The sequence below is a fragment of the Scyliorhinus canicula genome, chromosome 30, assembly GCF_902713615.1.
Source record: "Scyliorhinus canicula chromosome 30, sScyCan1.1, whole genome shotgun sequence".
Lineage (NCBI taxonomy): Eukaryota > Metazoa > Chordata > Chondrichthyes > Carcharhiniformes > Scyliorhinidae > Scyliorhinus > Scyliorhinus canicula.
The window spans coordinates 15,091,574-15,114,923 of NC_052175.1; the positions used below are offsets into that span (position 1 = coordinate 15,091,574).

The 23,350-nt window shown below is 55.8% G+C and overlaps 2 protein-coding genes across 3 annotated transcripts in view; one reads left to right on the top strand and one right to left on the bottom strand.

Annotated features, from left to right (window-relative positions):
• Positions 1–22,880, bottom strand: part of rnf115 (ring finger protein 115) — a 35,794-nt gene extending 12,914 nt beyond the window's left edge. The window contains exons 1-2 of the mRNA XM_038787249.1: positions 22,771–22,880; positions 2,641–2,699 (exon numbers count right to left, since the gene is read on the bottom strand). Of these exons, the coding sequence (XP_038643177.1) occupies positions 2,641–2,699; positions 22,771–22,848 (137 nt within the window). The 5' untranslated portion in view covers positions 22,849–22,880. The remainder of the gene's footprint in view (positions 1–2,640; positions 2,700–22,770) is intronic.
• Positions 22,881–23,039: 159 nt separating this feature from the next.
• polr3c (polymerase (RNA) III (DNA directed) polypeptide C) overlaps positions 23,040–23,350 on the top strand; it is a 29,013-nt gene continuing 28,702 nt past the window's right edge. Inside the window, exon 1 of one of the 2 annotated variants that reach the window (XM_038787261.1) lies at positions 23,040–23,184. The gene's annotated coding sequence lies outside the window, so the exon portion shown is untranslated. The remainder of the gene's footprint in view (positions 23,185–23,350) is intronic. The other variant, XM_038787262.1, reaches the window with a different exon arrangement.

Genomic DNA, 23,350 nt, shown 5'->3' on the forward strand with positions numbered 1-23,350 from the left:
CCCCGAGACCCGTCTCGCTGACCCCGAGACCCGTCACAGAGTCTCACTGACCCCGAGACCCGTCTCACTGACCCCGAGACCCGTCTCGCTGACCCCGAGACCCGTCTCGCTGACCCCGAGACCCGTCTCGCTGACCCCGAGACCCGTCTCGCTGACCCCGAGACCCGTCACACTGACCCCGAGACCCGTCTCACTGACCCCGAGACCCGTCTCACTGACCCCGAGACCCGTCTCACTGACCCCGAGACCCGTCACAGTCTCACTGACCCCGAGACCCGTCTCACTGACCCCGAGACCCGTCACAGAGTCTCACTGACCCCGAGACCCGTCTCACTGACCCCGAGACCCGTCACCGAGTCTCACTGACCCCGAGACCCGTCTCACTGACCCCGAGACCCGTCTCACTGACCCCGAGACCCGTCACAGAGTCTCACTGACCCAGAGACCCGTCACAGAGTCTCACTGACCCAGAGACCCGTCACAGAGTCTCACTGACCCAGAGACCCGTCACAGTCTCACTGACCCCGAGACCCGTCTCACTGACCCCGAGACCCGTCTCACTGACCCGAGACCCGTCTCACTGACCCCGAGACCCGTCTCACTGACCCCGAGACCGTCTCGCTGACCCGAGACCCGTCTCGCTGACCCCGAGAACCGTCCTCGCTGACCCGAGACCCGTCTCGCTGACCCCGAGACCCGTCACACTGACCCCGAGACCCGTCTCACTGACCCCGAGACCCCGTCTCACTGACCCCCGAGACCCGTCTCACTGACCCCGAGACCCGTCTCACTGACCCCGAGACCCGTCTCACTGACCCCGAGACCCGTCTCACTGACCCCGAGACCCGTCTCACTGACCCCGAGACCCGTCTCACTGACCCCGAGACCCGTCTCACTGACCCGAGACCCGTCTCACTGACCCCAGACCCGTCACAGAGTCTCGACTGACCCAGAGACCCGTCACAGATTCTACTGACCCAGAACCCGTCACAGAGTCTCACTGACCCAGAAACCCGTCACAGAGTCTCACTGACCCCGACCCGTCCACTGACCCGAGACCCGTCACAGAGTCTCACTGACCCCGAGACCCGTCTCACTGACCCCGAGACCCGTCTCACTGACCCCGAGACCCGCACCGAGTCTCACTGACCCGAGACCCCGTCTCACTGACCCCGAGACCCGTCTCACTGACCCCGAGACCCCGTCTCACTGACCCCGAGACCCGTCTCGCTGACCCCGAGACCCGTCTCACTGACCCCGTAGACCTGTCACACTGACCCCGATACCCGTCCTCGCTGACCCCGAGACCCGTCTCGCTGACCCCGAGACCCGTCTCGCTGCCCCGAGACCCGTCACGTCTCACTGACCCCGAGACCCGTCACACTGACCCCGAGACCCGTCTCACTGACCCCGAGACCCGTCTCACTGACCCCGAGACCCGTCTCACTGACCCCGAGACCCGTCACCGAGTCTCACTGACCCCGAGACCCGTCTCACTGACCCCGAGACCCGTCTCACTGACCCCGAGACCCGTCACCGAGTCTCACTGACCCCGAGACCCGTCTCGCTGACCCCGAGACCCGTCTCGCTGACCCCGAGACCCGTCTCGCTGACCCCGAGACCCGTCTCGCTGACCCCGAGACCCGTCTCGCTGACCCCGAGACCCGTCTCGCTGACCCCGAGACCCGTCTCACTGACCCCGAGACCCGTCTCGCTGACCCCGAGACCCGTCTCGCTGACCCCGAGACCCGTCTCGCTGACCCCGAGACCCGTCTCGCTGACCCCGAGACCCGTCTCACTGACCCCGAGACCCGTCTCACTGACCCCGAGACCCGTCACAGAGTCTCACTGACCCCGAGACCCGTCTCGCTGACCCCGAGACCCGTCTCACTGACCCCGAGACCCGTCTCACTGACCCCGAGACCCGTCTCGCTGACCCCGAGACCCGTCTCGCTGACCCCGAGACCCGTCTCACTGACCCCGAGACCGTGACAGAGTCTCGCTGAATGATGGGCGGCACGGGTGGTTCTCTGAGCCCTCCCCCCCCCACTAGACACAAACTCACCTCTCCTCCTTTCTCCATCCCATTGCCCTTCACCTCCGTCTTACTCTCACACCGTTCTCCAGCAGCTATCAAAACCTCTTGGCTCCTTTGTCTGACCTCACACCCTCCTAATCACACACAGCACTCTCCTCACCCCCTTTCCATCCTCAATTCCCCCCCCCCCACTGCTCCCTTCCTATTTCACCCGTTGTCTACTTAATCACCCTCAGCTTCCCTCCCCCACCCTTCTTCAACCTCTCCATTCCTGCGTAGTACCCTCCTCAATTTAGCACGGCCAATCCACTTAACCTGCACATCTTTGGACTGTGGGGGGAAACCGGAGCACCCGGAGGAAACCCACGCATACACGGGGAGAGCGTGCAGACTCCGCACAGTGACCCAAGGCTGGAATTGAACCCGGGACCCTGGCGATGTGAGGCAGCAGCGCTAACCACCGTGCAGTACCGGCATTCAGGGGCTGGACTTGAAGATGAGGCGACAACATTCTCCAAAACAACCAGCCCAGCCATAACGCAGTGACAGCCTGCACCGTCACAGAGCAGCAACGTATACACAGCGGACAAAGTTCCACATACCTCGTTTCATCTGTGACCTCCTCTATAAAGCCGGACTCACACCGAGGGCAGGTATATTCCTGTACAGGGAATAAAACACACACATCACAGCCATGCTGGGCCAGGACAGACCCGGGTCATATTTACAGACACTCGGTGGCACGGAACCAGAGTACTGCTGCGATAAAAAATAAGAGACATCCTGTCAAAGCTTTTCAACTTGCACTCATCAGAACAGATGCAAGAATAACAAATGTCAGAGGGAATACCAATTCGTACTGCATGAGAAAAGGGGGTGCTGATCGGTGGGTAATCAGCTCTGGTTGGTTGAGACTTCCATGACAAATGCACGATTTCCCCCCCTTGTTTTTGTTTGTTGAAAATGTCTTGGTGCAACTTTTAGCACATCGATCATAGAATTTGCAGTGCAGAAGGAGGCCATTCGGCCCATCGAGTCCGCACCGGCTCTTGGAAAGAGCACCCCACCGTAAGCTCACACCTCCACCCTACCCCCGGAACTCAGTAACCCCACCTAACCGAAGGGACAATTTAGCACGGCCAATCCACCTAACCCTGCACATCTTTGGACTGTGGGAGGAACCCGGAGGAAAACCATGCACACACGGGGAGGACGTGCAGACTCCGCACTGACAGTGACCCAAGCCGGGAATCGAACCTGGGACCCTGGAGCTGTGAAGCAATTGTGCTATCCACAATGCTACCGTGCTGCCCTTAAGAACATATACTGGATCCATATCCACACAGCGTATACTGGAACCATATCCACACAGCGTATACTGGATCCATATCCACACAGCAGATACTGGATCCATATCCACACAGCAGATACTGGATCCATATCCACCCACACAGCGTATACTGGATCCATATCCACACAGCAGATACTGGATCCATATCCACACAGCAGATACTGGATCCATATCCACCCACACAGCGTATACTGGATCCATATCCACACAGCAGATACTGGATCCATATCCACACAGCATATACTGGATCCAGATCCACACAGCAGATACTGGATCCATATCCACACAGCGTATACTGGATCCATATCCACACAGCGTATACTGGATCCATATCCACACAGCGTATACTGGATCCATATCCACACAGCAGATACTGGATCCATATCCACACAGCGTATACTGGATCCATATCCACACAGCATATACTGGATCCATATCCACACAGCAGATACTGGATCCATATCCACACAGTGTATACTGGATCCATATCCACACAGCGTATACTGGATCCATATCCACACAGCAGATACTGGATCCATATCCACACAGGGTATACTGGATCCATATCCACACAGCGTATACTGGATCCATATCCACACAGCATATACTGGATCCATATCCACACAGCAGATATTGGATCCATATCCACACAGCGTATACTGGATCCATATCCACACAGCGTATACTGGATCCATATCCACACAGCAGATACTGGATCCATATCCACACAGCAGATACTGGATCCATATCCACACAGCAGATACTGGATCCATATCCACACAGCGTATACTGGAACCATATCCACACAGCAGATACTGGATCCATATCCACACAGCGTATACTGGATCCATATCCACACAGCATATACTGGATCCATATCCACACAGGGTATACTGGATCCATATCCACACAGCATATACTGGAGCCATATCCACACAGCGTATACTGGATCCATATCCACACAGCATATACTGGAACCATATCCACACAGCGTATACTGGATCCATATCCACACAGCATATACTGGAACCATATCCACACAGCGTATACTGGATCCATATCCACACAGCGTATACTGGATCCATATCCACACAGCGTATACTGGATCCATATCCACACAGCGTATACTGGATCCATATCCACACAGCAGATACTGGATCCATATCCACACAGCGTATACTGGATCCATATCCACACAGCGTATACTGGATCCATATCCACACAGCAGATACTGGATCCATATCCACACAGCAGATACTGGATCCATATCCACACAGCGTATACTGGATCCATATCCACACAGCGTATACTGGATCCATATCCACACAGCAGATACTGGATCCATATCCACACAGCAGATACTGGAGCCATATCCATACAGCGTATACTGGATCCATATCCACACAGCAGATACTGGATCCATATCCACACAGCAGATACTGGATCCATATCCACACAGCATATACTGGATCCATATCCACACAGCGTATACTGGATCCATATCCACACAGCGTATACTGGATCCATATCCACACAGCATATACTGGATCCATATCCACACAGCAGATACTGGATCCATATCCACACAGCAGATACTGGATCCATATCCACACAGCGTATACTGGATCCATATCCACACAGCAGATACTGGATCCATATCCACACAGGGTATACTGGATCCATATCTACACAGCATATACTGGATCCATATCCACACAGGGTATACTGGATCCATATCCACACAGCAGATACTGGATCCATATCCACACAGCAGATACTGGATCCATATCCACACAGCGTATACTGGATCCATATCCACACAGCGTATACTGGATCCATATCCACACAGCGTATACTGGATCCATATCCACACAGCAGATACTGGATCCATATCCACACAGGGTATACTGGATCCATATCTACACAGCGTATACTGGATCCATATCCACACAGCAGATACTGGATCCATATCCACACAGCAGATACTGGATCCATATCCACACAGCGTATACTGGATCCATATCCACACAGCGTATACTGGAACCATATCCACACAGCGTATACTGGATCCATATCCATACAGCGTATACTGGAACCATATCCACACAGCGTATACTGGATCCATATCCACACAGCGTATACTGGATCCATATCCACACAGCAGATACTGGAACCATATCCACACAGCGTATACTGGATCCATATCCACACAGCGTACACTGGATCCATATCCACCCACACAGCATTTACTGGATCCATATCCACACAGCGTATACTGGATCCATATCCACACAGCGTATACTGGATCCATATCCACACAGCAGATACTGGATCCATATCCACACAGCAGATACTGGATCCATATCCACACAGCGTATACTGGATCCATATCCACACAGCGTATACTGGATCCATATCCACACAGCAGATACTGGATCCATATCCACACAGCATATACTGGAGCCATATCCACACAGCGTATACTGGATCCATATCCACACAGCATATACTGGAACCATATCCACACAGCGTATACTGGATCCATATCCACACAGCAGATACTGGATCCATATCCACACAGCAGATACTGGATCCATATCCACACAGCAGATACTGGATCCATATCCACACAGCAGATACTGGATCCATATCCACACAGCCGATACTGGATCCATATCCACACAGCGTATACTGGATCCATATCCACACAGCCGATACTGGATCCATATCCACACAGCAGATACTGGATCCATATCCACACAGCGTATACTGGATCCATATCCACACAGCATATACTGGAACCATATCCACACAGCGTATACTGGATCCATATCCACACAGCATATACTGGATCCATATCCACACAGCGTATACTGGATCCATATCCACACAGCAGATACTGGATCCATATCCACAAAGCAGATACTGGATCCATATCCACACAGCATATACTGGATCCATATCCACACAGCATATACTGGATCCATATCCACACAGCGTATACTGGATCCATATCCACACAGCAGATACTGGATCCATATCCACACAGCAGATACTGGATCCATATCCACACAGCAGATACTGGATCCATATCCACACAGCGTATACTGGATCCATATCCACACAGCAGATACTGGATCCATATCCACACAGCAGATACTGGAACCATATCCACACAGCGTATACTGGATCCATATCCACACAGCAGATACTGGATCCATATCCACACAGCAGATACTGGATCCATATCCACACAGCGTATACTGGATCCATATCCACACAGCGTATACTGGATCCATATCCACACAGCAGATACTGGATCCATATCCACACAGCAGATACTGGATCCATATCCACACAGCGTATACTGGATCCATATCCACACAGCGTATACTGGATCCATATCCACACAGCGTATACTGGATCCATATCCACACAGCAGATACTGGATCCATATCCACACAGCGTATACTGGATCCATATCCACACAGCGTATACTGGATCCATATCCACACAGCAGATACTGGATCCATATCCACACAGCAGATACTGGATCCATATCCACACAGCGTATACTGGATCCATATCCACACAGCGTATACTGGATCCATATCCACACAGCAGATACTGGATCCATATCCACACAGCAGATACTGGAGCCATATCCACACAGCGTATACTGGATCCATATCCACACAGCAGATACTGGATCCATATCCACACAGCAGATACTGGATCCATATCCACACAGCATATACTGGATCCATATCCACACAGCGTATACTGGATCCATATCCACACAGCGTATACTGGATCCATATCCACACAGCATATACTGGATCCATATCCACACAGCAGATACTGGATCCATATCCACACAGCAGATACTGGATCCATATCCACACAGCGTATACTGGATCCATATCCACACAGCAGATACTGGAACCATATCCACACAGCGTATACTGGATCCATATCCACACAGCGTATACTGGATCCATATCCACACAGCGAATACTGGATCCATATCCACACAGCGAATACTGGATCCATATCCACACAGCGTATACTGGATCCATATCCACACAGCAGATACTGGATCCATATCCACACAGCATATACTGGATCCATATCCACACAGCGTATACTGGATCCATATCCACACAGCAGATACTGGATCCATATCTACACAGCGTATACTGGATCCATATCCACACAGCGTATACTGGAACCATATCCACACAGCAGATACTGGATCCATATCCACACAGCGTATACTGGATCCATATCCACACAGCAGATACTGGATCCATATCCACACAGCGTATACTGGATCCATATCCACACAGCATATACTGGAACCATATCCACACAGCGTATACTGGATCCATATCCACACAGCAGATACTGGATCCATATCCACACAGCGTATACTGGATCCATATCCACACAGCGTATACTGGAACCATATCCACACAGCAGATACTGGATCCATATCCACACAGCGTATACTGGATCCATATCCACACAGCGTATACTGGATCCATATCCACACAGCAGATACTGGATCCATATCCACACAGCGTATACTGGATCCATATCCACACAGCAGATACTGGATCCATATCCACACAGCGTATACTGGATCCATATCCACACAGCGTATACTGATTCCATATCCACACAGCAGATACTGGATCCATATCCACACAGCAGATACTGGATCCATATCCACACAGCGTATACTGGATCCATATCCACACAGCAGATACTGGATCCATATCCACACAGCAGATACTGGATCCATATCCACACAGCGTATACTGGATCCATATCCACACAGCGTATACTGGATCCATATCCACACAGCAGCTACTGGATCCATATCCACACAGCGTATACTGGAGCCATATCCACACAGCGTATACTGGATCCATATCCACACAGCGTATACTGGATCCATATCCACACAGCGTATACTGGATCTATATCCACACAGCGTATACTGGATCCATATCCACACAGCGTACACTGGATCCATATCCACACAGCGTATACTGGATCCATATCCACCCACACAGCAGATACTGGATCCATATCCACACAGCGTATACTGGATCCATATCCACCCACACAGCGTATACTGGATCCATATCCACCCACACAGCAGCTACTGGATCCATATCCACACAGGGTATACTGGATCCATATCCACACAGCGTATACTGGAGCCATATCCACACAGGGTATACTGGATCCATATCCACACAGCATATACTGGAACCATATCCACACAGCGTATACTGGATCCATATCCACACAGCGTATACTGGATCCATATCCACGTAGCGTATACTGGATCCATATCCACACAGCATATACTGGATCCATATCCACACAGCATATACTGGAGCCATATCCACACAGCGTATACTGGATCCATATCCACACAGCAGATACTGGATCCATATCCACACAGCAGATACTGGATCCATATCCACACAGCGTATACTGGATCCATATCCACACAGCAGATACTGGATCCATAGCTACACAGCGTATACTGGAACCATATCCACACAGCAGATACTGGATCCATATCCACACAGCGTATACTGGATCCATATCCACACAGCAGATACTGGATCCATATCCACACAGCGTATACTGGAACCATATCCACACAGCATATACTGGATCCATATCCACACAGCAAAGGTATACTGGAACCATATCCACACAGCATATACTGGAACCATATCCACACAGTGAATGTGCACTAGAAGCATATCCACACAGTGGGTGTATACTGGAACCATATCCACACAGCAAAGGTATACTGGAACCATATCCACACAGCATATACTGGAACCATATCTACACAGTGAATGTGCACTAGAAGCATATCCACACAGTGAGTGTATACTGGAACCATATCCACACAGTGGGTGTATACTGGAACCATACCCACACAGTGGGTGTATACTGGAACCATATCCACACAGTGAGTGTATACTGGAACCATATCCACACAGTGAGTGTATACTGGAACCATACCCACACAGTGAGTGTATACTGGAACCATATCCACACAGTGAGTGTATACTGGAACCATATCCACACAATGAGTGTATACTGGAACCATACCCACACAGTGGGTGTATACTGGAACCATATCCACACAGCGAAGGTATACTGGAACCATATCCACACAGCGAAGGTATACTGGAACCATACCCACACAGTGAGTGTATACTGGAACCATATCCACACAGTGAGTGTATACTGGAACCATATCCACACAGTGAGTGTATACTGGAACCATATCCACACAGTGAGTGTATACTGGAACCATATCCACACAGTGAGTGTATACTGGAACCATATCCACACAGTGAGTGTATACTGGAACCATATCCACACAGTGAGTGTATACTGAAACCATATCCACACAGTGAGTGTATACTGAAACAATATCCATACAGTGAGTGTATACTGGAACCATATCCACACAGTGAGTGTATACTGGAACCATATCCACACAGTGAGTGTATACTGGAACCATACCCACACTGAGTGTATACTGGAACCATATCCACACAGTGAGTGTATTTTCGTATTCTAGCCACATGGAGAGTAGAAACAATATACCCCTTCACCATTAAAACTTGCTTAACCTGCACCTTCAACTACATTTTGTGACCCCCATCAAGAACTGGATTCTCAATCTCTTTCTTCTGTCTGGGATATTTTATTTTTTAAAATAAATTTAATGTACCCAATTTAGCGTGGCCAATCCACCTACCCTGCACATCTTTGGGTTGTGGGGGTGAGACCCACGCAGACATAAGAACATAAGAACTAGGGGCAGGATTCGGCCATCTGGCCCCTCGAGCCTGCTCCGCTATTCAATGAAATCATGGCTGATCTTTTGTGGACTCAGCTCCACTTTCCGGCCCGAACACCATAACCCTTAATCCCTTTATTCTTCAAAAAACTATCTATCTTTACCTTAAAAACATGTAATGAAGGAGCCTCAACTGCTTCACTGGGCAAGGAATTCCATAGATTCACAACCCTTTGGGTGAAGAAGTTCCTCCTAAACTCAGTCCTAAATCTACTTCCCCTTATTTTGAGGCTATGCCCCCTAGTTCTGCTTTCACCCGCCAGTGGAAACAACCTGCCCGCATCTATCCTATCTATTCCCTTCATAATTTTATATGTTTCTATAAGATCCCCCCCATCCTTCTAAATTCCAACGAGTACAGTCCCAGTCTACTCAACCTCTCCTCGTAATCCAACCCCTTCAGCTCTGGGATTAAACTAGTGAATCTCCTCTGCACGTCCTCCAGTGCCAGTACGTCCTTTCTCAAGTAAGACGACCAAAACTGAACACAATACTCCAGGTGTGGCCTCACTAACACCTATACAATTGCAGCATAACCTCCCTAGTCTTAAACTCCATCCCTCTAGCAATGAAGGACAAAACTCCATTTTTGCCTTCTTAATCACCTGTTGCACCTGTAAACCAACTTTCTGTGACTCATGCACTAGCACACCCAGGTCTCTCTGCACAGCAGCATGCTTTAATATTTTATCATTTAAATAATAATCCCGTTTGCTGTTATTCCTACCAAAATGGATAACCTCACATTTGTCAATATTGTATTCCATCTGCCAGACCCTAGCCCATTCACTTAACCTATCCAAATCCATCTGCAGACTTCCCGTTTCCTCTGCACTTTTTGCTTTACCACTCATCTTAGTGTCGTCTGCAAACTTGGACACATTGCCCTTGGTCCCCAACTCCAAATCAACCATGTAAATTGTGAACAATTGTGGGCCCTACACTGATCCCTGAGGGACACCACTTGCTACTGATTGCCAACCAGAGAAACACCCATTAATCCCCACTCTTTGCTTTCTATTAATTAACCAATCCTCTATCCATGCTCCTACTTTACCCTTAATGCCATGCATCTTTATCTTATGCAGCAACCTTTTGTGTGGCACCTTGTTAAAGGCTTTCTGGAAATCCAGATATACCACATCCATTGGCTCCCCGTTATCTACTGCACTGGTAATGTCCTCAAACAATTCCACTAAATTAGTTAGGCACGACCTACCCTTTATGAACCCATGCTGTACCTGCCCAATGGGACAATTTCTATCCAGATGTCTCGCTATTTCTTCCTTGATGATAGATTCCAGCATCTTCCCTACTACCAAAGTTAAGCTCACTGGCCTATAATTTCCCGCTCTCTGCCTACCTGCTTTTTTAAACAGTGGTGTCACGTTTGCTCATTTCCAATCCACCGGGACCACCCCAGAGTCTAGTGAATTTTGGTAAATCGTCACTAGTGCATTTGCAATTTCCCTAGACATTTCTTTTAGCACTCTGGGATGCATTCCATCAGGGCCAAGAGACTTGTCTACCTTTAGCCCCATTAGCTTGCCCATCACTACCACCTTAGTGATAACAATCCTCTCAAGGTCCTCACCTGTCGTAGCCTCATTTCTATCAGTCACTGGCATGTTATTTGTGTCTTCCACTGTGAAGACCGACCCAAAAAACCTGTTCAGTTCCTCAGCCATTTCCTCATCTCCCATTATTAAATCTCCCTTCTCATCCTCTAAAGGACCAATATTTACCTTAGCCACTCTTTTTTGTTTTAGAACATAGAACATAGAACAGTACAGCACAGAACAGGCCCTTCGGCCCTCGATGTTGTGCCGAGCAATAATCACCCTGCTCAAATCCACGTATCCACCCTATACCCGTAACCCAACAACTCCCCCCCCTTAACCTTACTATTAGGACACTACGGGCAATTTAGCATGGCCAATCCACCTAACCCGCACATCTTTGGACTGTGGGAGGAAACCGGAGCACCCGGAGGAAACCCACGCAGACACGGGGAGGACGTGCAGACTCCACACAGACAGTGACCCAGCCGGGAATAGAACCTGGGACCCTGGAGCTGTGAAGCATTTATGCTAACCACCATGCTGCCCAGTTTTATATATTTGTAAAAACTTTTACAGTCTGTTTTTATATTCTGAGCATTATATTCTGTGTTTTTATACTCATACTCTATCTTACTCTTCTTTATAGCTTTTTTAGTAGCTTTCTGTTGCCCCCTAAAGATCACCCAGTCCTCTAGTCTCCCACCAATCTTTCCCACTCTGTATGCTTTTTCCTTCAATTAGGGGAGAATGTGCAAACGCCACACGGACAGTGACCCGGGGCCGGGATCGAACCCGGATCCTCAGCTCGGTGAGGCAGCAGTGCTAACCACTGCGCCACCGTGCTGCCCGTCTGGCATTTCTAATGTTGCAGAGATCAGTGTGCTGTGTGATCCGCCTCAACTCTCCCTGGCCTCGTGCCAAAAACATCAAACTGACCAAATATGTGTGAGCTGCAGGAGGAACAATCTCCATCGGGTATCACTGGGAGTCTGGCACTGGGATGGGCTCCATACACATTTTGTGGACAGTCCCTGGCACCGTTAATATCGTCAGTTTGGGCTCAAATCAATCAGGAGTGCAGAGGTAAAATTCAAATTGTACGGTTACCCATTGGACTGACCAATCTTGGGTTCAGCTCCAATCTCACATACCGATACAAACCACACCAGTCAGAAATATATATTAAGCGACACACCCATCTGGAAAGTTACCCTGGAGTTATTCTGTGTAAGCAAGACCAATTAACAATGTAGAGATAGCAACACGGCATTTAAAGGCAGAGGGAAGAGTTCCTGAGCGAGTGAGGGGGACATCAGTAGGGATACAGTCAGTAACACAGGGTGCTGGGGGAGAGGGGTTACTGAGTGACAGTGTGCGGGAGCTGGATTAACATCAGTAGAGATACAGTCAGTAACACAGGGTGCTGGGGGAGAGGGGTTACTGAGTGACAGTGTGAAGGAGCTGGATTAACATCAGTAGGGATACAGTCAGTAACACAGAGTGCTGGGGGAGAGGGGTTACTGAGTGACAGTGTGAGGGAGCTGGGGGAGAGGGGTTACTGAGTGACAGTGTCAGGGAGCTGGATTAACATCAGTAGAGATACAGTCAGTAACACAGGGTGCTGGGGGAGAGGGGTTACTGAGTGACAGTGTGAGGGAGCTGGGGGAGAGGGGTTACTGAGTGACAGTGTGAGGGAGCTGGATTAACATCAGTAGAGATACAGTCAGTAACACAGGGTGCTGGGGGAGAGGGGTTACTGAGTGGCAGTGTGAGGGAGCTGGATTAACATCAGTAGGGATACAGCCAGTAACACAGGGTGCTGGGGGAGAGGGGTTACTGAGTGACAGTGTGAGGGAGCTGGGGGAGAGGGGTTACTGAGTGACAGTGTGAGGCAGCTGGATTAACATCAGTAGAGATACAGTCAGTAACACAGGGTGCTGGGGGAGAGGGGTTACTGAGTGACAGTGTGAAGGAGCTGGATTAACATCAGTAGGGATACAGTCAGTAACACAGAGTGCTGGGGGAGAGGGGTTACTGAGTGACAGTGTGAGGGAGCTGGGGGAGAGGGGTTACTGAGTGACAGTGTGAGGGAGCTGGATTAACATCAGTAGAGATACAGTCAGTAACACAGGGTGCTGGGGGAGAGGGGTTACTGAGTGGCAGTGTGAGGGAGCTGGATTAACATCAGTAGGGATACAGCCAGTAACACAGGGTGCTGGGGGAGAGGGGTTACTGAGTGACAGTGTGAGGGAGCTGGGGGAGAGGGGTTACTGAGTGACAGTGTGAGGCAGCTGGATTAACATCAGTAGAGATACAGTCAGTAACACAGGGTGCTGGGGGAGAGGGGTTACTGAGTGACAGTGTGAGGGAGCTGGATTAACATCAGTAGAGATACAGTCAGTAACACAGGGTGCTGGGGGAGAGGGGTTACTGAGTGACAGTGTGAGGGAGCTGGATTAACATCAGTAGGGATACAGTCAGTAACACAGGGTGCTGGGGGAGAGAGGTTACTGAGTGACAGTGTGAGGGAGCTGGATTAACATCAGTAGAGACACAATGAGATCAGTCTCCATGATGACCATCGCTGGGAGAGTGGAGTTATTGAGTGACAGAGTGAGGGAGTTAGATTATCATTAGAGAAGCAGTTTGAAGCCAGGCTGCATTGATATTAACTAGTCTGCAGATTCAGCAGGTAATAAAGCGAATGGAATGTGGATATTTACATCTAAAGGAATAGAATATAAAAGTAAGGAAGTGTTGCAACTGTCCAAAACATTGGTGAGACCCCACTTGGAGTACTGTGCACAGTTTTGGTCCTGTTATTTGAGGAAAGATGTAGTGGGATTGGAGACAGTTCAGAGGAGGTTCACTAGATTGATTGCAGAGATGAGGGGTTTGCTTTATGAGGAGAGATTGAGCAGTTTGGGCCGATACTTTCTAGAGTTTAGAAGATTGGGGGAAATCAAATTGAGGTACCCAAGATGATAAACGGTATGGATAAAGTAGACGTGAAGCGGATGCTTCCTCTTATGGGGCAATTGCGATCGAGGGGTCATAGTTTATAGCAGATTTAAAACAGAGGTGAAGTGAAATTACTTCTCACAGGGCTGTGAATTCATTACCCCAGAGTGCGGTGCAGGCTGGGACAGTGAGTAAATTTAAGGGGGAGTTAGACAGATTTGTAATTGGCAATGGGTTGAAGGGTTATGGAGAACGGGCAGGACGGTGACGCCATGATTGTGTCGACCGGTGGAGCAGACTCGAGAGGGTTAATTTCCCACACCTACTCCTAGTTCTGATGTTCTAAGAAAGAACTATTCTGTCTCATTCCACCATCCAGCTCTTGTCCCTGTGCGTACCAGCATCTCAAGCACGCATCTGGTGTTCTTGATTAATAAGGGGATTGCTTCATTAATCAGGGGTTATGGGTATGAGAAAATATCAGCCACGATCGAATGGCGGAGCAGATTCGATGGGCTGAATGGCCTAATTCTGCTCCTATGTCTTATGGTCTTACTTATCTCATCAATATTGCTAACACTCAGAAATTTTCATTTAAAACAGTCTGCACAATCACCATCAGACCCTCTCACAGTTATTCAGAGTACTAGTGAGTTACTATCACATCAGCCCTACTCAGTGTCACCAATCCAATCACCCAGTTGAAAAGTAATGGCCGTGCTCGGCTCAATGTAGATTCACAAAACACTGAAGGCAGCTTTTCAACTGACTTGAACCAGAGGAACCATCGGACGGGATGTGGAGCGTTTGGTCCCCAGATGGACCATCGCCATGGGCTAGAGAGGAGGTTGGGCTCCATGGGGACCAGCGCCATGGGGATGGTGGTCAGTTTCCATGGGGACTATCGCCATGGGGATGGTGGTCAGTTTCCATGGGGACCATCGGGATGGGGATGGTGGTCAGTTTCCATGGGGACCATCGGGATGGAGGGACGTTGGTCTCCATGGGAACGGTGGCTCTGGGATGGGGGGGTGGGGTCGGTCTCCATGGCGACTGTGGCTATGGGCTGGGATGGGGGGGGGTTCGGTCTCCATGGAGACGGTGGCTATGGGCTGGGGTGGGGGGGTCGGTCTCCATGGGGACGACGGCTATGGGCTGGGGTGGTCGGTTTCCATGGGGACGGTGGCTATGGGCTGGAGGAGGGGGGAATGGTCTCCATGGGGATGGCAGCTATGGGCTGGGATGGTGGGGTCGGTCTCCATGGGGACGGTGCCTAAGTACTGGGGGGCCGGACGGTCTCCATGGGGATGGCAGCTATGGGCTGGAACAGGGGGGACGGTGGCTATGGGCTGGTCTCCATGGGGACGGTGGCTATGGGCTGGGGGGGTCGGTCTTCATGGAGACGGTGGCTATGGGCTGGGATGGGGGGGGGGACGGTCTCCATGGGGACGGTGGCTATGGGCTGGGGGGGGGGGTCGGTCTTCATGGAGACGGTGGCTATGGGCTGGGATGGGGGGGACGGTCTCCATGGGGACGGTGGCTATGGGCTGGGGGGGGTCGGTCTTCATGGAGACGGTGGCTATGGGATGGGGGGTCGGTCTCCATGGGGACATTGGCTATGGGCTGGGGGGGGGGTCGGTTTCCACGGGGACGGCGGCAATGGGATGAGGGTGGGGGGGTCGGGGGGGAATCGGTCTACATGGGGACGGCGGCTATGGGATGGGGTCGGTCTCCATGGGGACGGTGGCTATGGGCTGGGATGGGGGCGTCGGTCTCCATGAGGACGGTAGCTATGGGCTGGGATGGGGGGGGGGTCGGTCTCCATGGGGACGGTGGCTATGGGCTGGGATCGGTCTCCATGGGGACGGCGGCTATGGGATGGGGTCGGTCTCCATGGGGACGGTGGCTATGGGCTGGGATGTGGGGGTCGGTCTCCATGGGGATGGCGGCTATGGGATGGGGTCGGTCTCCATGGGGACGGTGGCTATGGGCTGGGATGGGGGTGTCGGTCTCCATGGGGACGGTGGCTATGGGCTGGGATGTGGGGGTCGGTCTCCATGGGGACGGTGGCTATGGGATGGGGGGGTTCGGTCTCCATGGGGACGGCGGCTATGGGCTGGGATGTGGGGGTCGGTCTCCATGGGGACGGTGGCTATGGGCTGGGATGGGGGGGTCGGTCTCCATGGGGACGGCGGCTATGGGCTTGGGGGGTTCGGTCTCCATGGGGACGGTGGCTATGGGCTGGGATGGGGGGTCAGTCTCCATGGGGACGGTGGCTATGGGCTGGGAGGGGATGGCAGCTATGGGCTGGGATGGGGGGGGTCAGTCTCCATGGGGACGGTGGCTATGGGATGTGGGGTTCGGTCTCCATGGGGACGGTGGCTATGGGATGGGGTGTACGGTCTCCTGGGGATAGTCGTGCTATGTGAGGGTTGGGTTCGTTCTCCTGGGGACGGTGGCAGATGGGATGGAACAGGGCGGACGATGGATATGTGGGGTGGTCTACCATGGGGATGGTGCTTATGGGATGGGGGGGGGTCGGTCTGCCATGGGAGACGGTGGCTATGGGGGATGGGGGGGGGTACGGTCTCCATGGGACGGCGGCTATGGGGAGGGGGTCGGTATTCATGAGACGGTGGCTATGGGATGGGGGGTCGGTCTCCATGGGGACATTGGCTATGGGCTGGGGGGGGGGTCGGTTTCCACGGGGACGGCGGCAATGGGATGAGGGTGGGGGGGGTCGGGGGGGAATCGGTCTACATGGGGACGGCGGCTATGGGATGGGGTCGGTCTCCATGGGGACGGTGGCTATGGGCTGGGATGGGGGCGTCGGTCTCCATGAGGACGGTAGCTATGGGCTGGGATGGGGGGGGGTCGGTCTCCATGGGGACGGTGGCTATGGGCTGGGATCGGTCTCCATGGGGACGGCGGCTATGGGATGGGGTCGGTCTCCATGGGGACGGTGGCTATGGGCTGGGATGTGGGGGTCGGTCTCCATGGGGATGGCGGCTATGGGATGGGGTCGGTCTCCATGGGGACGGTGGCTATGGGCTGGGATGGGGGTGTCGGTCTCCATGGGGACGGTGGCTATGGGCTGGGATGTGGGGGTCGGTCTCCATGGGGACGGTGGCTATGGGATGGGGGGGTCGGTCTCCATGGGGACGGCGGTTATGGGATGGGGGGTCGGTCTCCATGGGGACGGCGGCTATGGGATGGGGGGGTCGGTCTCCATGGGGACGGCGGCTATGGGATGGGGGGGGTCGGTCTCCATGGGGACGGCGGCTATGGGATGGGGGGGGTCGGTCTCCATGGGGACGGCGGCTATGGGATGTGGGGGGGTCGGTCTCCATGGGGACGGCGGCTATGGGATGGGGGGGTCGGTCTCCATGGGGACGGCGGCTATGGGATGGGGGGTCGGTCTCCATGGGGACGGCAGCTATGGGATGGGGGTTCGGTCTCCATGGGGACGGCGGCTATGGGATGGGGGTTCGGTCTCCATGGGGACGGCGGCTATGGGATGGGGGGGTCGGTCTCCATGGGGACGGCGGCTATGGGATGGGGGGGTCGGTCTCCATGGGGACGGCGGCTATGGGATGGGGGGTCGGTCTCCATGGGGACGGCGGCTATGGGATGGGGGGTCGGTCTCCATGGGGACAGCGGCTATGGGATGGGGGGTCGGTCTCCATGGGGATGGGGGGGTCGGTCTCCATGGGGACGGTGGCTATGGGATGGGGGGGTCGGTCTCCATGGGGACGGCGGCTATGGGATGGGGGGGTCGGTCTCCATGGGGACGGCGGCTATGGGATGGGGGGGTCGGTCTCCATGGGGACGGCGGCTATGGGATGGGGGTCGGTCTCCATGGGGACGGCGGCTATGGGATGGGGGGTCGGTCTCCATGGGGACAGCGGCTATGGGATGGGGGGTCGGTCTCCATGGGGATGGGGGGTCGGTCTCCATGGGGACGGTGGCTATGGGATGGGGGGGTCGGTCTCCATGGGGACGGCGGCTATGGGATGGGGGGGTCGGTCTCCATGGGGACGGCGGCTATGGGATGGGGGGGTCGGTCTCCATGGGGACGGCGGCTATGGGATGGGGGGTCGGTCTCCATGGGGACGGCGGCTATGGGATGGGGGGTCGGTCTCCATGGGGATGGGGGGGGTCGGTCTCCATGGGGACGGTGGCTATGGGATGGGGGGGTCGGTCTCCATTGGGACGGTGGCTATGGGATGGGGGGGGTCGGTCTCCATGGGGATGGCGGCTATGGGATGGGGGGGTCGGTCTCCATGGGGACGGCGGCTATGGGATGGGGGGGTCGGTCTCCATGGGGACGGCGGCTATGGGATGGGGGGTCGGTCTCCATGGGGACGGCGGCTATGGGATGGGGGGTCGGTCTCCATGGGGACAGCGGCTATGGGATGGGGGGTCGGTCTCCATGGGGACGGTGGCTATGGGATGGGGGGGGTCGGTGTCCATGGGGACGGCGGCTATGGGATGGGGGGGATCGGTCTCCATGGGGACGGTGGCTATGGGATGGGGGGGTCGGTCTCCATGGGGACGGTGGCTATGGGATGGGGGGGGTCGGTCTCCATGGGGACGGTGGCTATGGGATGGGGGGGTCGGTCTCCATGGGGACGGCGGCTATGGGATGGGGGTTCGGTCTCCATGGGGACGGCGGCTATGGGATGGGGGGTCGGTCTCCATGGGGACGGCGGCTATGGGATGGGGGGTCGGTCTCCATGGGGACGGTGGCTATGGGATGGGGGGGGTCGGTCTCCATGGGGACGGCGGCTATGGGATGGGGGGGGTCGGTCTCCATGGGGACGGTGGCTATGGGATGGGGGGGGTCGGTCTCCATGGGGACGGCGGCTATGGGATGGGGGGGTCGGTCTCCATGGGGACGGTGGCTATGGGATGGGGGGGTTGGTCTCCATGGGGACGGTGGCTATGGGATGGGGGGGTCGGTCTCCATGGGGACGGTGGCTATGGGATGGGGGGGTTGGTCTCCATGGGGACGGTGGCTATGGGATGGGGGGGTTGGTCTCCATGGGGACGGTGGCTATGGGATGGGGGGTTGGTCTCCATGGGGACGGTGGCTATGGGATGGGGGGGTCGGGCTCCATGGGGACGGCGGCTATGGGTTGGGGGTTCGGTCTCCATGGGGACGGCGGCTATGGGATGTGGGGTCGGTCTCCATGGGGACGGTGGCTATGGGATGGGGGGTCGGTCTCCATGGGGACGGTGGCTATGGGATGGGGGGGTCGGTCTCCATGGGGACGGTGGCTATGGGATGGGGGGGGTCGGTCTCCATGGGGACGGTGGCTATGGGATGGGGGTCGGTCTCCATGGGGACGGCGGCTATGGGTTGGGGGGTTCGGTCTCCATGGGGACGGCGGCTATGGGATGTGGGGTCGGTCTCCATGGGGACGGTGGCTATGGGATGGGGGGGTCGGTCTCCATGGGGACGGTGGCTGTGGGATGGGGGGTCGGTCACCATGGGGACGGTGGCTATGGGATGGGGGGGTCGGTCTCCATGGGGACGGCGGCTATGGGATGGGGGGGGTCGGTCTCCATGGGGATGGCGGCTATGGGATGGGGGGTCGGTCTCCATGGGGACGGTGGCTATGGGATGGGGGGGTCGGTCTCCATGGGGACGGTGGCTATGGGATGGGGGGGTCGGTCTCCATGGGGATGGTGGCTATGGGATGGGGGGTCGGTCTCCATGGGGACGGTGGCTATGGGATGGGGGGTCGGTCTCCATGGGGACGGCGGCTATGGGATGGGGGGGTCGGTCTCCATGGGGACGGCGGCTATGGGATGGGGGGGTCGGTCTCCATGGGGACGGTGGCTATGGGATGGGGGGTCGGTCTCCATGGGGACGGCGGCTATGGGATGGGGGGGTCGGTCTCCATGGGGACGGCGGCTATGGGATGGGGGGTCGGTCTCCATGGGGACGGCGGCTATGGGATGGGGGGGTCGGTCTCCATGGGGACGGCGGCTATGGGATGGGGAGTCGGTCTCCATGGGGACGGTGGCTATGGGATGGGGGGGACGGCGGCTATGGGATGGGGGGTCGGTCTCCATGGGGACGGCGGCTATGGGATGGGGGGGTCGGTCTCCATGGGGACGGCGGCTATGGGATGGGGGGGTCGGTCTCCATGGGGACGGTGGCTATGGGATGGGGGGTCGGTCTCCATGGGGACGGCGGCTATGGGATGGGGGGGTCGGTCTCCATGGGGACGGCGGCTATGGGATGGGGGGTCGGTCTCCATGGGGACGGCGGCTATGGGATGGGGGGGTCGGTCTCCATGGGGACGGCGGCTATGGGATGGGGAGTCGGTCTCCATGGGGACGGCGGCTATGGGATGGGGGGGACGGCGGCTATGGGATGGGGGGTCGGTCTCCATGGGGACGGCGGCTATGGGATGGGGGGGTCGGTCTCCATGGGGACGGCGGCTATGGGATGGGGGGGACGGCGGCTATGGGATGGGGGGTCGGTCTCCATGGGGACGGCGGCTATGGGATGGGGGGGTCGGTCTCCATGGGGACGGCGGCTATGGGATGGGGGGGGGTCGGTCTCCATGGGGACGGCGGCTATGGGATGGGGGGGTCGGTCTCCATGGGGACGGCGGCTATGGGATGTGGGGTCGGTCTCCATGGGGACGGTGGCTATGGGATGGGGGGTCGGTCTCCATGGGGACGGCGGCTATGGGATGGGGGGGTCGGTGTCCATGGGGACGGCGGCTATGGGATGGGGGGTCGGTCTCCATGGGGACGGCGGCTATGGGATGGGGGGTCGGTCTCCATGGGGACGGCGGCTATGGGATGGGGGGTCGGTCTCCATGGGGACGGCGGCTATGGGATGGGGGGGGGTCGGTCTCCATGGGGACGGCGGCTATGGGATGGGGGGGTCGGTCTCCATGGGGACGGCGGCTATGGGATGGGGGGTCGGTCTCCATGGGGACGGCGGCTATGGGATGGGGGGTCGGTCTCCATGGGGACGGCGGCTATGGGATGGGGGGGTCGGTCTCCATGGGGACGGCGGCTATGGGATGGGGGGTCGGTCTCCATGGGGACGGCGGCTATGGGATGGGGGGGTCGGTCTCCATGGGGACGGCGGCTATGGGATGGGGGGTCGGTCTCCATGGGGATGGGGGGGTCGGTCTCCATGGGGACGGTGGCTATGGGATGGGGGGGGTCGGTCTCCATGGGGACGGTGGCTATGGATGGGGGGGTCGGTCTCCATGGGGACGGTGGCTATGGGATGGGGGGGTCGGTCTCCATGGGGATGGGGGGGTCGGTCTCCATGGGGACGGCGGCTATGGGATGGGGGGGTCGGTCTCCATGGGGACGGCGGCTATGGGATGGGGGGGTCGGTCTCCATGGGGACGGTGGCTATGGGATGGGGGGGTCGGTCTCCATGGGGACGGCGGCTATGGGATGGGGGGGTCGGTCTCCATGGGGACGGTGGCTATGGGATGGGGGGGTCGGTCTCCATGGGGACGGCGGCTATGGGATGGGGGGGGTCGGTCTCCATGGGGACGGTGGCTATGGGATGGGGGGTCGGTCTCCATGGGGACGGCGGCTATGGGATGGGGGGGTCGGTCTCCATGGGGACGGCGGCTGTGGGATGGGGGGGTCGGTCTCCATGGGGACGGTGGCTATGGGATGGGGGGGGTCGGTCTCCATGGGGACGGCGGCTGTGGGATGGGGGGGTCGGTCTCCATGGGGACGGTGGCTATGGGATGGGGGGGGTCGGTCTCCATGGGGACGGCGGCTGTGGGATGGGGGGGTCGGTCTCCATGGGGACGGTGGCTATGGGATGGTTCCCGGCTCCCCTCCAGCCGGAGTCCGAGGCCTCGGCCTTTCCCCGGGCCTCAGACCCGGGTTTCCCCTCCCAATCCGCCCCGGGACGGACACAGAGAGCGGACGGTGCTGTATGGGGCCCGCTTACCGGCAGCTTGGGGCAGACTTCCCCCTTGCAGCAGTGACAGAAGAAGCGGAGCGGAGAGACGGCCGCAGCCTCCGCCATCTTACCCGCTGACGTCAGCGCCCTCCCAGCAGCCCGCGCGCCGCCCGGAGTGCGGCGGGAGAGCGGCCATGTCTGTGCGGGGCGGGGGCGGCCATGTCTGTGCGGGCCGGCGGCCATGTCTGTGCGGGGCGGAGGCGGCCATGTCTGTGCGGGGCGGAGGCGGCCATGTCTGTGCGGGGCGGGGTGGTGTCCAGCCTGTGCTGGCGGGGAGCGGCGGTTCCACCGGAACTCGGGGTGCGAAGGGACGTTCCGCCAGTAGACCGGGGGAAGACAAAGGCCGTTACTACAGGAAGTGGGCCGAATCCTGAGGAGAGAGAGGCGCCTGAGAGAATCCGGGTGAGTGACGGAGACCGCGCTGACCCCTCACCTCGCTGACCCCTCACCCCGCCCCCTCCTCAGTGTTGACACCTCACCCCACCCCCCCTCACCCCACCCCCCCTCAGTACTGACCCCTCACCCCGCCCCCTTTCTCAGTGCTGACCCCTCACCCCGCCCCCTTTCT